Here is a 13518-nt window from a genome sequence, read left to right on the forward strand (position 1 = left end):
ATATCAAAAATAGTTATCATATTACTCATAATAAGAAAAAAAATAACATTAATAAATCTTTGCAAGTCACTGAACCATGAAAATGTGGTCAAGGACACAATAACTTCATACCATTAGGTATCTATATATAATACTAGAGCACACCCGTGATATCGCGGGTCCGTGACTGAATTAAAGTATATAACTATGCACAAGCCTTATTTTAGTATTAGTATTGTCATCTGATAAATTAAAGTCATGCCGATTTTAAGATACACAGTTTTCTCTGCTTTCAAATCTTTCTGTTTGAACCCGTCGAACTGGAACTTATCAATTATTGGTAATATTAATTATTTGGAAACGTGACAAAAGGTCCTGGAATGGGGTATTTTTTAATGAACAGATTTGTCTGATATTATTTAAGTTATAAATAAAGTTGAATTCTTTGATTCGCTGTTTAACGTCAAACCCGCTGACAAATTGAAAACTGTACATATACGCCTTATTTTTAGTCCAGATTTTTAGTATTCGTATTGTTAACCTCTTAGAAAGTCTTACTGATTAAATACAACAATAGGTAACAATTTGACAATTTAGTAGTGTCAACCCTGTGATTATGAACCGTGTATATAGCATATTAATCCTGAATACACCGTTTGGTGGTGCGCCTGTCAGATGCGGAACGTACAGATAAGGTAATAGGTAACTAATGAATATACTATTGGTATCGTTATTGGACTCGACCCGGAATTTCTTAATTATTGCTAATATTAATTACGTGGAAAACAAAAGGACCTGGAGTGATGTAATTTTTAATCTACACCTTTGTACTATATTAGTTGTATATAAAGTTGAATTCTTTGATTCGTCGATTTTACGTGATGACGGCTGACAAATTGGACCTCATCTTTTTAGTATTATAGATATATATTTTTATAGAATTATTCTGTATAAAAAGTATGAAGCATCCAGGTCTACTACCTTCTTAAAAACTTTTACAAAGTAAGCAAATGCTGACGTCACCTGATCACTATCCTATTTTGAGCTTGATGATAAACTATAAAGAGAATACTGAAGATTGAGAAACATGAACCAACCAAAAATAGAAGGTGAAATTTGGTGTCAAGAAAGAGGTTTAGGGTAGCGCTATGTAGGGTTTATCATTGTATGAGCTAAATCACAACGACTTTTTATTGAAGAAAAATAATATGTATTTTAACAATATAAAAATTTAATTTTGCTAAAACTTCTACAAAAACATTTATACCATTAAAACAAGTTAAGAAAGATGTTAAAGAGGCATTAGCTGTCAAATTCCAGGATTCAACTCGTATGTTAAAACACCTATCAGAATTACAAAAAAACACACAATAAACAATATAAAGACTGTCTGTAATGTATAATTTTGTGTTTATTTAAAACAATTTAGAGGACCACGAAAGAAAGGCCATGGTCTATGACCCAATGTAGAGATAAATTTCAATACAAGACAAGCTTGTGGAAAGGTGTTTTTACTATTAATAATTCTCAGTGGCTCAGCTTCACTTTTAATGTTGATATTCATTTCTTTTTAATAACTGAAAATGCTTATTTCCTTTTTTGGGTCATTCACTCAAATTAAAGGGGAGTGATCCATTTGCGCCAAAAATGTGTCCTTTTGCCCCACAACTTTTTTACCCAAATGCTAGGTTTTACCGTTTACGCCACATGTTAAAAAATTAATGGTATCTTTTGCGCCAAAAACGCACCATATGATTGTGCCAATTTGAAGAAAAATGACTTCCGTACTAATTTATTGAGAATTACAATCGGCATGTTGTACATGTAACACGGCAAATGTTTCCTTTTTTGAAACATACCTTCTACTTACTGCTGCTGCATGGGTACTTCCCAATTTAATGTATGTATTGTAGCTTGTAACTTTATTTTATGTCCAAAAACACAAACATTGAAGGTTGAAATGCATAAAACAGTTCATAATAATTTTTATAATAAAAAAGCTCATATGCATTGTGAGAACAAAGCACTGTGTCATCAGCATATGTGGCTAAAACACAATCAGCAAAAGGTAAATTGGTGCAAATGAGTTCCAAATATTGGCGCAAATGATACATTTAGGAAACAAAATTTGGCGCAAATGATACCCCAGAAAAACAGTAATTGGCGCAAAAGGACAAATGCAATATAAGGCCATATTTAAAAGAATGTCCGTTTCCCCTCCCCTTTGTAAACAGACCAGGAAAGCATATTTTTTTTTAACTGGATGTCATAGTATATGGTCACATGAGTGGTTTAACTTGTCCAGTCGAGGCCACTTATCATTTGTCTGTGTTCAATTTGAGTGTATTTATTAAGATAATCAATCCTTTTAGTTTCAATCACTTTTCAAAAATGAAAACAATTCTTTGGAATAAAAATAATTTCAATTTTTTTTTGCAAAATAAGTTTTGACCCGGCCACCCTGGGCTTATTTCCGACCAGGTGGGGGAGTGGAAACAAACTTTTTTTGTGACTTATTTTGGAAGTTTATTTTGACAAAGTGATCCAAACTGCCTGCTATGTTTAGAGCAAAAAAATACATATCATTTTTGAATTGATGTCTTTATCATAGCTAATGCCCCTTTAATTGATGACATATTTTTAACATGATTACAAATTTTGACAATAAAATGACAATAAGATGACAATGTGTACACAATTACTTTACTAGTATCACAGTATATTAGGTAAATACTTGGCAAGCTTGTTAATTCCTATCTAACATCACTATAATGTTTATGAATAAAAGACAAATAAGTAAAATGAAGACACAACTCCAATTAAGAATAAATCTACAAATTATGTTTGACAGAGGTTACCTATGGTATCAACATATATTTATTCCCCCTATACAGAAGTTTCCATGTTATAAACAATGCCACATTTTCTGTTCTTGGTGATATAAATATTCTATACAATTTATTCCATGAGGAACACATTCTGTAATATTTGTTCCATTATAAATAATATTACTGAATATTTCTTCCACTGGGCATGGGAACTTATAGTCTATGACAACCTGTAAGGAAAGATGCTGTCAATATAAAGTATTTCCAAAATCAAATTACTAAAATAAATTAGAATTTTATTAACGAGGCAATTATTTATTTGAACATTAGTACAAAATATGATTAAAAATCTATAAGTTAGATCAAATTGCACCTATTTTGATAGTTTTTGCACTTACAATTATTCAGAAACAGTAAAAGTTTCCATTTTGTGTTTATGTTGGAGATGTTTTCTTGATTGCTTGATTGTAAAATTGAGAATGGAAATGGGGAATGTGTCCACAAATATGATCAAATAAAGTTTTGAATCCCTACTGAATCATTGAAAAATGGGTTTGAACCTGCTTTCAAAAGAGATGCTGTAATGAGGAGTACATAAATTACAATCACATTTGAAAAAATTGACAATAGTCCATGCATTTTGTATGAAATGGATGTGCTGACCTAACAGAAATATACAGCAGATATTTTTTAACATTCTGAATATAAATATCTTCTATCTCTAGTTTTCAAGATAATAGACAAAACTTGCATTTTAACCCTTCATTCTATTTCTAACCATGTTGGAGTAGATGGTTGGCAGGCATCACAATTTGCCAAGTAGTTTCAGAGAAAATTTTTAAAAAAAACCAACGGTAACAAAATTTTAAATTGTTAATTTGTACCGTGTAATACAACAAGTTAAGACATTAGAGGTACAGAAATCAAAACCCTTATTTTATACATAAACTATGTCTGTCATTGTTATTGTGAATGAAGTGCCAGTCTCCATGTTTTGTAAAACCGAAACTGTTTTGTTTTTTTAACCTTGAGAATAAGTTGGACAGTCTACAACATTATGAGACACTCAAAGTTTGTTCATGATTATTCCATATAAATAAATCCACTATCATGTATTATCTAGATAACTGTAGTCATAATCATTCCTCAATAGTCTCGTATTTTTAGGTTCTTTGGCTGAAACAAATAAAACAAATCAATCAAATATTGTACAAAAGAGATTGCTAACAAAATATCAAATATGCACATTTATTTTATTTTCATTGAAATCAGTATTTTTGCTTTATTTGTAAGATGATTTAGTGATCTAGTATTGATAATTCTTTTTACCATTTAAATTCTAAACTTATCTATTAATTTTTTTAAATTTATATAGCAAAATCATAGACTTTAGACAATAATTACATTGTAAGAACAATATATATTACAGTGATTGATTGATTGGTGTTAAACATTACTTTCAACACTAATAGACAAAAACTTGGAATCAGCAAAATATGACATTTGAAGGGGCAATAACTCCAAAAGGGATTAGCAGAAAATTTCATAGGATATATCTATGTAATTTGACTTGTTGATAATTTTTTAATTGTCAGTTTCGTTAGTTTTATCGAAATCTTAGCCAAAACTGGGAAATGCTAAAAATTGTCATGTCTGGGGCAAAAACTCCATACTAGTTAGTTTGATTTTTCAAAAAATTTCATTGATGGAACCTTGACCTGCTGATTATTTTGACCATGTCAGTATTGATTTTAAGTGATATAAGAGCTTCACAGATACATATCTGTCCTTTAAAACATCCTTTCAGAGAGACAATATAATGTTAAAACTGCAGACTATAGTTTAATTGCATTTATAGTACTATATCTTATTTGTGTTTGCCAAAAAGATTAAAACAAATAAGAAAACTTTTCAATAGCTCTGCATTCGGTTTTTAAATATTATACCTTCATACAAAAAAACAACAACTTTGAAGTACAATTTATATATATAGAAAAATAATGAGATTATCTTGAAGTACATGAAAAACACACAACATTATTACCTTTCAAAAGTTATGCATCTTTAACTATATTTTGATAAATAAGATTTTCAATGAACAAAGTAGATAGTTTTAACAACTGGTACTCACTTGATTGTGAAGCTTTGGAGCACTGTTTGTACCCGTCACATTTCCTAATCTCATTCAGTTGTTCATGTAGTTGTTGTAACACTCCATAATTAACATCATGTATGGCATTTTTTAACTGGAATTTTAAAAAGAGAAACAGTTCTTATAGATTAACCACTATAGGTGTTATTGTTAATTCATTTGGGTGTAAAAGCTTTGACTAAGTACATTATTTATGAAGCCCGGAAGCACTAATTTATTCTAAAAATGTGCACACAGTCAATACTTTTACAGCCCTATAAAAAAATACTAAAAGAAGCATTCAATACTTTTAATTACATTTCTTTTCTGTAAGCATAAAAAAATGACTTCTATCAACTTTTTCTTTTAGCTGTGCACTTTATGGTGGAAGCTCATGTCATCTTGAATGTTGGTTTATTTCAGAATGTCACAAGATTGCTTTTAGCCAATTCGTGCAATCAAAATACAGTTAAGTTTAATGAAACATACACATACAGTATTGTATAATTTTGCATATTTGTTTTTCTACACTTTTTGTATATGCTATTCTGTGATGAGAGTCTCAGGGTAGAAAAGTTATTAACTGTGTAACCCTCTCAATGTAAAATATTGCTGTTGTTGTGTATCAAGCTTCTCTACTCTCTGCAATTAAGCTCATTTCAAATATTTTATGCTATTAGATAAGCTTACATTTGTTTAAAAATCTGTAATATTAGTCTCAGCAAAGACAAAACTTTTCTCAGTGAAAAAAACTAGAGGCTCTAAAGAGCCTGTGTCCCTCACCTTGGTCTATGTTAATATTAAACATTGTACACAGATGGATTCATGACAAAATTGTGTTTTGGTGATGGTGATGTGTTTGTAGATCTTACTTTACTAAACATTTTTGCTGCTTACAATTATCTCTATCTATAACAGTAGTTTCTGTGGAAAATGTTAGTGAAAATCTACAAATTTTGTGAAAATTATTAAAAATTTACTATGAAGGGCAATAACTCCTTAGAGGGTCAATTGACTATTTTGGTCATGTTGACTTATTTTTAGTTCTTACTTTGCTGTACATTATTGCTGTTTACAGTTTATCACTATCTATAATAATATTCAAGATAATAACAAAAAAAAAGCAAAATTTCCTCAAAATTACCAATTCATGGGCAGCAACCTAACAACCGATAATCCAATTCATCTGAAAATTCCAGGGCAGATAGATCTTGACCTGATCAACAATTTTACTTCATGTCAGATTTTCTCTTAATGCTTTGGTTTTTGAGTTATAAGCCAAAAACTGCATTTTACCCCTATGTTCTATTTTTAGACGTGGTGGCCATCTTGGTTGGTTGGCCAGGTCATCGGACACAATTTTCAAACTAGATACCCCAATGATGATTGTGGCCAAGTTTCAATTAATTTGGCCCAGTAGTTTCAGAGGAGAAGAGTTTTCTAAAAGATTACTAAGATTTACGAAAAATGGTTAAAAATTGGCTATAAAGGGCAATAACTCCTAAAGTAGTCAACTGACCATTTTGGTCATGTTGACTTATTTGTAGATCTTACTTTGCTGAACATCATTGCTGTTACAGTTTATCTCTATCTACAATAATATTCAAGATAATAACCAAAAACAACAAAATTTCCTTAAAATTACCAATTCAGGGGCAGCAACCTAACAACGGAATGTTAGATTCATCTTAAAATTTCAGGGCAGATATATCTTAACCTGATAAACAATTTTATCCCATGTCAGATTGCTCTAAATGCTTTGGTTTTTGAGTTATAAGCCAAAAACTGCATTTTACCCCTATGTTCTATTTTTAGCCATGGCGGCCATCTTGGTTGGTTGGCAGGGTCACTGGACACAATTTTTGAACTAGATACCCCAATAATGATTGTGGCCAAGTTTGGTTAAATTTGGCCCAGTAGTTTCAGATGAGAAGATTTTTGTAAAAGTTAACGCCGGACGCAGGACGACGACGGACGATGGACGACGGACGCAGGACGCCAAGTGATGAGAAAAGCTCACTTGGCCCTTTGGGCCAGGTGAGCTAAAAATGAAGAAAAAAATGTAAAGGAGCTTGTACTTGATGTAGAATTTAGTATTTTATCTTAACATTTTACTATAACTTTGAGCTTCAGTTGTAAACCACAATTTGAAAACATACACATTTATCCTGGTATTCTAATGTTAGATCTGGTTTTCTGTTTCTTTCCATCAATAGATATAAAGTTTAAATTAATATCTTTAAGGTGGCTCGTGGGTACAAAAATTTCAGCAAAAACTAAACCTTTATTTTTTCATTACAACTTTTATTTATTACACTATTAGTTATTACTTTATGTCATGGTACAAAAATCAACCAAAACAAGAATGTGTCCATAGTACACGGATGCCCCACTCGCACTATCCTTTTCTGTGTTCAGTGGACCGTGAAAATTGAGGTCAGAACTTTAATTTGGAATTAAAATTAGAAAAATCATGTCATGGGGAACATGTGTACTGAGTTTCAAATTGATTGGACTTCAACTTCATCAAAAACTACCTTGACCAAAAACTTTAACCTGAACTTCGCACTATCATTTTCTATGTTCAGTGGACCATGTAATTGGGGTCAAAACTATAATTTGGCATTAAATTTAGAAAGATCATATCATGGGGAACATGTGTACTGAGTTTCAAATTGATTGGACTTCAACTTCATCAAAAACTACCTCGACCAAAAACTTTAACCTGAAGCGGGACGCACAGATGGACGCACAGACGGACGAACGAACGAAGGAACAGAGGCACAGACCAGAAAACATAACGCCCCTCGTCTATCATAGGTAGGGTTTATAAATCGATTCGGTTTGGCCCCAGATGACTTTTAAAATGTTTGTATCATTGAAAAAGCTCCAAATTATCTCCCTTCGGTGCAAAAATGCCAAAAAAATTTGAAATATCTTTTTTTTACTCATCGGTGACCTATATTTTTTGTTATTGTTTTCAAATAAGCTATACATAAACTAAATAATTGTAAAATTTAAGTGATTTCTGTAATTAGGTTATTTTTTTATTTCGATACATTGTGTATTACCATTATTTCTCCTATTAGTTCAACAGAAAAAGAGGACATTAACAAAAATGTATGCTTCTTCGGGAGGCAGATTGTGAGCTTAAATGAACAGTGACCCCATTTTTTTTATTTCATTTTTCTTTAAAGTATATGATAAAGTTCATTTATAAAAAAATAAAGCAAAATCCTATATTAGAAGAAAAAATTGATTTGTACCCAGGAGCCCCCTTAATTGGTATAATTTTTTTTTAATAAAACAGTCTTTGTTTAATCATTTTTAGACCTTACCTGAAAGGGATCTTCTGTGAGGTCATAATAACTGATAAAATTATTGATGAATTCACAGTACAACAAGTCATGCGTACTATTAATTGTGCGTAAACACCAGTATGTATTGTTGTTGGAGTTTGAGCAGAAACAGAATGGTCCATCTGAAATATAAAGATTACTTCACCATTTAGTATACTGTAAATTCATTTATTATTGCGTTTTTGTCATTTTAGACTTAAATGCGATTTTCATTTTTATGTTTTTTGATGATTTTGTTTAATTCATATAATATATTTCAAAATGCAAGTTTAAATTATAGCTTTTACAACGCATTTTTCGCAATAATAAAAATCTCGCAATAGTTTCTGAATTTACAGTGGTATAACAGGGCAACAAAGAGGAGTCAAAGATTAATAGGAGGAATCCAGGTTGTCATAAAGGTGAGATTAAATATTTTGAAAACGATTGTGACAATATATGACTAGATGTGACATATCCAAATTGAAAACAAGCAATAAAAGCATATATAAGATGTACATAACATGGACATTGCCACAATGAAAATAGCTGATTTAAAAGCAAGCACAGGATTTGACTAATTTTTGGCATTTCATTTATTTAATGTGGGAAAGCTTGTGAGTACATGCAATTCTCCCTTGACAATTTTATTCATATGTTTCCTTTATTATTCTAAATGTTGACTTACTAGTCCAGTACGGTTGTGTTTTCCAATGAGAGTTGTCCATTATAGAACAATCCATATTATCTCTCTTGCAGGCAGGATGATCACGACGTCTCAATTTTTCTCCAGATTGGAGATTCCAATAACTTGCTATCATAAAAAATAAAATAGTAGTGACAACACATGCTGCAATATACTAAGTCTGCAAAGCAGTGGACTTGTATTTAGAACACAATTTTCTAAAAGGAAACAAATGTTAATTAAATACAAATCTATGTATGCATCATACTGTCATGAAAAAATGCTTAAAGCAAAACATATTTCATAAGTAAACAGGTTTAAAAATGCTTCAAAAGATGAGGAATCATATATCATGAGGATGTATTATTTTTAACATATCTGAAGCCCTTTAAATACGAAATCAGTGTGTTGGCATGCTGGCATGCATGTTATTCAATCAGAGCAAAATCTGCATTTCCAATTACTTGTTAGTAAGAAAATGAAAAAGAAAGATTTCAGAAGAAAAGAAATTATCTCCTTTGAATCAATAATTGCCTTTCACAGTCATCTGTTTCTCCAGACTCTAAATTTGATTGTATTCAGATTTTGAAATAAGCACAGAACTTATAGTTGATCTTATCTTTTCTTTGCTCATGAGAATTGTTCTGGGCATACACATTAGAATACACTCAACTTATTAAATATTACTCCATTAGTCACTACTAAAAATCAAATAAACAGCAGTAATATGAAGCTAGCAGCTATGCCGTTGTGCAACACTCTCAAAGACTGAAAATGATATATAACCATGCAATGCCATTAAATTTCTCAAAACTGATTTTATAAGTCAAATTTTCACAAATGATATTCTTTCTATAAAAAATATAATTGCTGTAAATGGGCAAAGATGGGCAATATCGGTAGGAAATCCAAACTATTTAATTATTAGTGATTTATTGATAACTCCAGCATTTGTGCTTTAAAGAAATTTGCATACTGTATTTTGAATATATAAAAGAGTAGTGTTTACCTTTTCTCAATCATTTGTATTTGAAATAAGACAGAGAAAATACTCCTGTAGATGAGTTTTGGTGTTTTGTGTTATTGATTTGCTGTTGCATTGACCTCACATATCCTACTATTTATATCCTTGAGACGACCTTACCATGCAATTGTAATGTTACAATATCACAATAACTAAAATTCACAAAAAAATACCATTCATAAAAATTATTTTTCTTACATTAGCTGGCTGCTATATTTGTATTTTATTTCATTTCTTTATACTTTACTGTGTGTGTATCATAAAACCAGCAGACATCATATTTATCTTATAGTTTTGTTTTTGATTTTTCATATGTTCTTCAACCTTTAAAATTCACCTTGCTTCTTCTTTTTTTTATTAAATAGGGCACATTTTCACAGTAGTAAATCATTGCATGTCATTCTGGCATAGGCAAGTCCCATATTAATTCAAATATGTCTTTTACGAACTATTTTTATACTTCAAACCTTCTACAAATTATGAGAATCAAGATATTAGAGTGCCCTGATATAACCACCAATCTGCGTCAGGAAGTTAACTTACAATTCCAGAGAGGAGGTGTTTTCCACTGATCATTATTATGTATTGTACATGTTAACTTACAATTCCAGAGAGGAGGTGTTTTCCACTGATCATTATTATGTATTGTACATGTTAACTTACAATTCCAGCGAGGAGGGGTTTTCCACTGATCATTATTATGTATTGTACATGTTAACTTACAATTCCAGAGAGGAGGTGTTTTCCACTGATCATTATTATGTATTGTACATGTTAACTTACAATTCCAGAGAGGAGGTGTTTTCCACTGATCATTATTATGTATTGTACATGTTAACTTACAATTCCAGAGAGGAGGTGTTTTCCACTGATCATTATTATGTATTGTACATGTTAACTTACAATTCCAGAGAGGAGGTGTTTTCAACTGATCATTATTATGTATTGTACATGTTAACTTACAATTCCAGAGAGGAGGTGTTTTCCACTGATCATTATTATGTATTGTACATGTTAACTTACAATTCCAGAGAGGAGGGGTTTTCCACTGATCATTATTATGTATAGTACATTTCAAATCATTTTGGTTACAATCTCTTTTTCTCTTCTTATTCTTGTTTTTCTTTTTTCTTTTCCTTCTTTCTTTTCTTGCTTCTTTTATGGCTTCCTTTCGTGCATTACTGTAAAATTAAATAAAACATTTGTCATTCATTTATGAAATTTATCAAAGGTGACATTAGTGATTTGCAACGTTTCAAAAATAAAGAACTGCGCCATTCGTGCTCTGTTCAACAACAATGATCAATAATTCCTCTATGTCATTCGTGCTCTGTTCAACAACAATGATCAATAATTCCTCTATGTCATTCGTGCTCTGTTCAACAACAATGATCAATAATTCCTCTATGTCATTCGTGCTCTGTTCAACAACAATGATCAATAATTCCTCTATGTCATTCGTGCTCTGTTCAACAACAATGATCAATAATTCCTCTATGTCATTCGTGCTCTGTTCAACAACAATGATCAATAATTCCTCTATGTCATTTCAGAAATTTAATAAAAAATTTAATAAAGGGAGCTTATCAATAAATATAAACCAGGAACCAAAAGTTTCATGATAAATGCTGAAAGGATTTTTGAGTTATTGTCCAAAAACAGGTAAATCACCCTTTTTTATGAATAAAGTTCCAAAACTTCCAAATGTAAAATCAGAAATTTTAGAAAATGAAACCGAACAATAAATATAATTAATTCAACAAAATTTCATGAACATTTTTCAAAGCATTTGTGATTTATAACCAGAAAACTGGTAAACCCCCTGTTTTTCTTGAATAAAATTTCATATCACACAAACATAAAATATAAAATTTATAAAAATTGAAAGGGAGCTTATTTCAATAGATATAAACAATTCATTACAGCCTCAAGAATATTGGTTTTAAAGTTTTTGAGTTGTTGTCCTGCATGTTGCTGACATAAAAATGAACAGATAAGGAAACGGATTGTATACTAGGCCAAACTAAATATATGAAGTTACAAAAAATAAACTCACAAATTTGTCTGATTGGTATCACATTTACAGGCTGGTGATGTGCCAGGCAAACCAACAGTATCTAAAAACTCATCACTTTTTTCAAACTGCGATAAAAATGTCTCTCTTGGCTTTTCCTTTTTAAGATGCCTTCTGTATTTCTGAAGAAAAAGAAACAAGTTAATGTCAATATGTCCTTTGGAAACCATGCCAGCATTCACAATCACATTTTCGTCTTTATTCAGATGCAACATATGGATCAAAATCATAACTTGGCATATATTTTTTGAATGTCAAAAATAAAATGTGTTATTAGTTATAAGTGGATGATAAACTATCTTAAAGCAGACCTTTCACCTGATATACAAACTTGAATCTACGTACCTTAAGATCAATCATGTAAGAGTTAATTCAAATTTGTTCAGAAGTTATCATAAAAAGATCTTTGGAAAAGTTTATGGACAACAAGTGATGTCAAAAGCTTATGGCCTACACAAGAAAAGTTTTCAAATGATGAATATTTTACCCTCAAATCCTCTAACATTTTACGATATTCTTGGATCATATCATCAAGTTGGTCTTTGTGGTTTTTCCAGGCGTCAGCATTCTGATACAAAATCTGATCACACGAAACAGTGTTGTTTTGTAACACACGACATCTTCTGTCTATTGGTGAAACTACAAGTAAGAAGATATTTATGACAATAATGATCACAGTGTCCACTTATTTAATGTATGATACTTCTGATTTTTTTTAAATGCAGCCTTATAAAAATTAATTGTTTTCATCATTAAAATTGATTACCCTACTCCTAACAACTCTGGCATATCATTAACTACTAGAAGTCCTTTGTTATATATCATTGTCATTTGGTTATTTTCTTTTGTTACCTATTCTGAAATCAGACTCTGATTTCTTTTAAATTGAGTTTTACTTTGTGTTTGTTTATTCTGTATTGGGCAAAGGTATAGGGGAGGGTTTCGATCTCACCAACCATGTTTAACCCTGCCACATGATTGCACCTGTCCCAAGTCACGAGCCTCTGGAATGTGTTAGTCTTCTGTCTTTTTAATTTTAGTTCATTTATATGTTTTGAGGTTTAGTAAGACATATATTTTCAATGAACTAGTACACAATTTTATTTAAGGCCAGCTGAAGCCCACCTCTGGGTGTGAAAATTTCACTAATTGGTTTCTTTCAACTATTATCTGCTCTTTGGTCAGGTTATTGTCTCTTTGACATATTCCCCATTTCCATTCTCAATTTTATTTCCATAAGTTATATATTTTGCTACAACAAATCTATCATAAAAATGTTAATGAAGGTTAAAGTAGCAGTATCCAAAATGATAAAAACCCACATTTACGGTGTGGCGTAATCGTAAGCATTTCATTCTTCCATTTCTATGGAAGGAATGATAAACAAACTGATATAGTGCCTAACATATTTATTTCATTATAGAATTACCAATATTTTATTAATTGTCATTTGTAACAA

At 30.9% G+C, this 13518-nt stretch overlaps 1 protein-coding gene across 3 annotated transcripts in view; it reads right to left on the bottom strand.

Moving 5' to 3' along the window:
- Window positions 1-1190: 1190 nt before the first annotated feature.
- Window positions 1191-13518, bottom strand: part of LOC134691228 (putative extracellular sulfatase Sulf-1 homolog) — a 51809-nt gene continuing 39481 nt past the window's right edge. For 2 of the 3 annotated variants that reach the window (XM_063551591.1, XM_063551592.1), the window contains exons 14-20: window positions 12547-12698; window positions 12042-12181; window positions 11009-11166; window positions 8965-9090; window positions 8277-8419; window positions 4939-5053; window positions 1191-3983 (exon numbers count right to left, since the gene is read on the bottom strand). In XM_063551591.1, the coding sequence (XP_063407661.1) occupies window positions 3916-3983; window positions 4939-5053; window positions 8277-8419; window positions 8965-9090; window positions 11009-11166; window positions 12042-12181; window positions 12547-12698 (902 nt within the window). In that variant the 3' untranslated portion in view covers window positions 1191-3915. The remainder of the gene's footprint in view (window positions 3984-4938; window positions 5054-8276; window positions 8420-8964; window positions 9091-11008; window positions 11167-12041; window positions 12182-12546; window positions 12699-13518) is intronic. The other variant, XM_063551593.1, reaches the window with a different exon arrangement.

Source organism: Mytilus trossulus, chromosome 11 (assembly GCF_036588685.1).
Source record: "Mytilus trossulus isolate FHL-02 chromosome 11, PNRI_Mtr1.1.1.hap1, whole genome shotgun sequence".
Classification (NCBI taxonomy): domain Eukaryota; kingdom Metazoa; phylum Mollusca; class Bivalvia; order Mytilida; family Mytilidae; genus Mytilus; species Mytilus trossulus.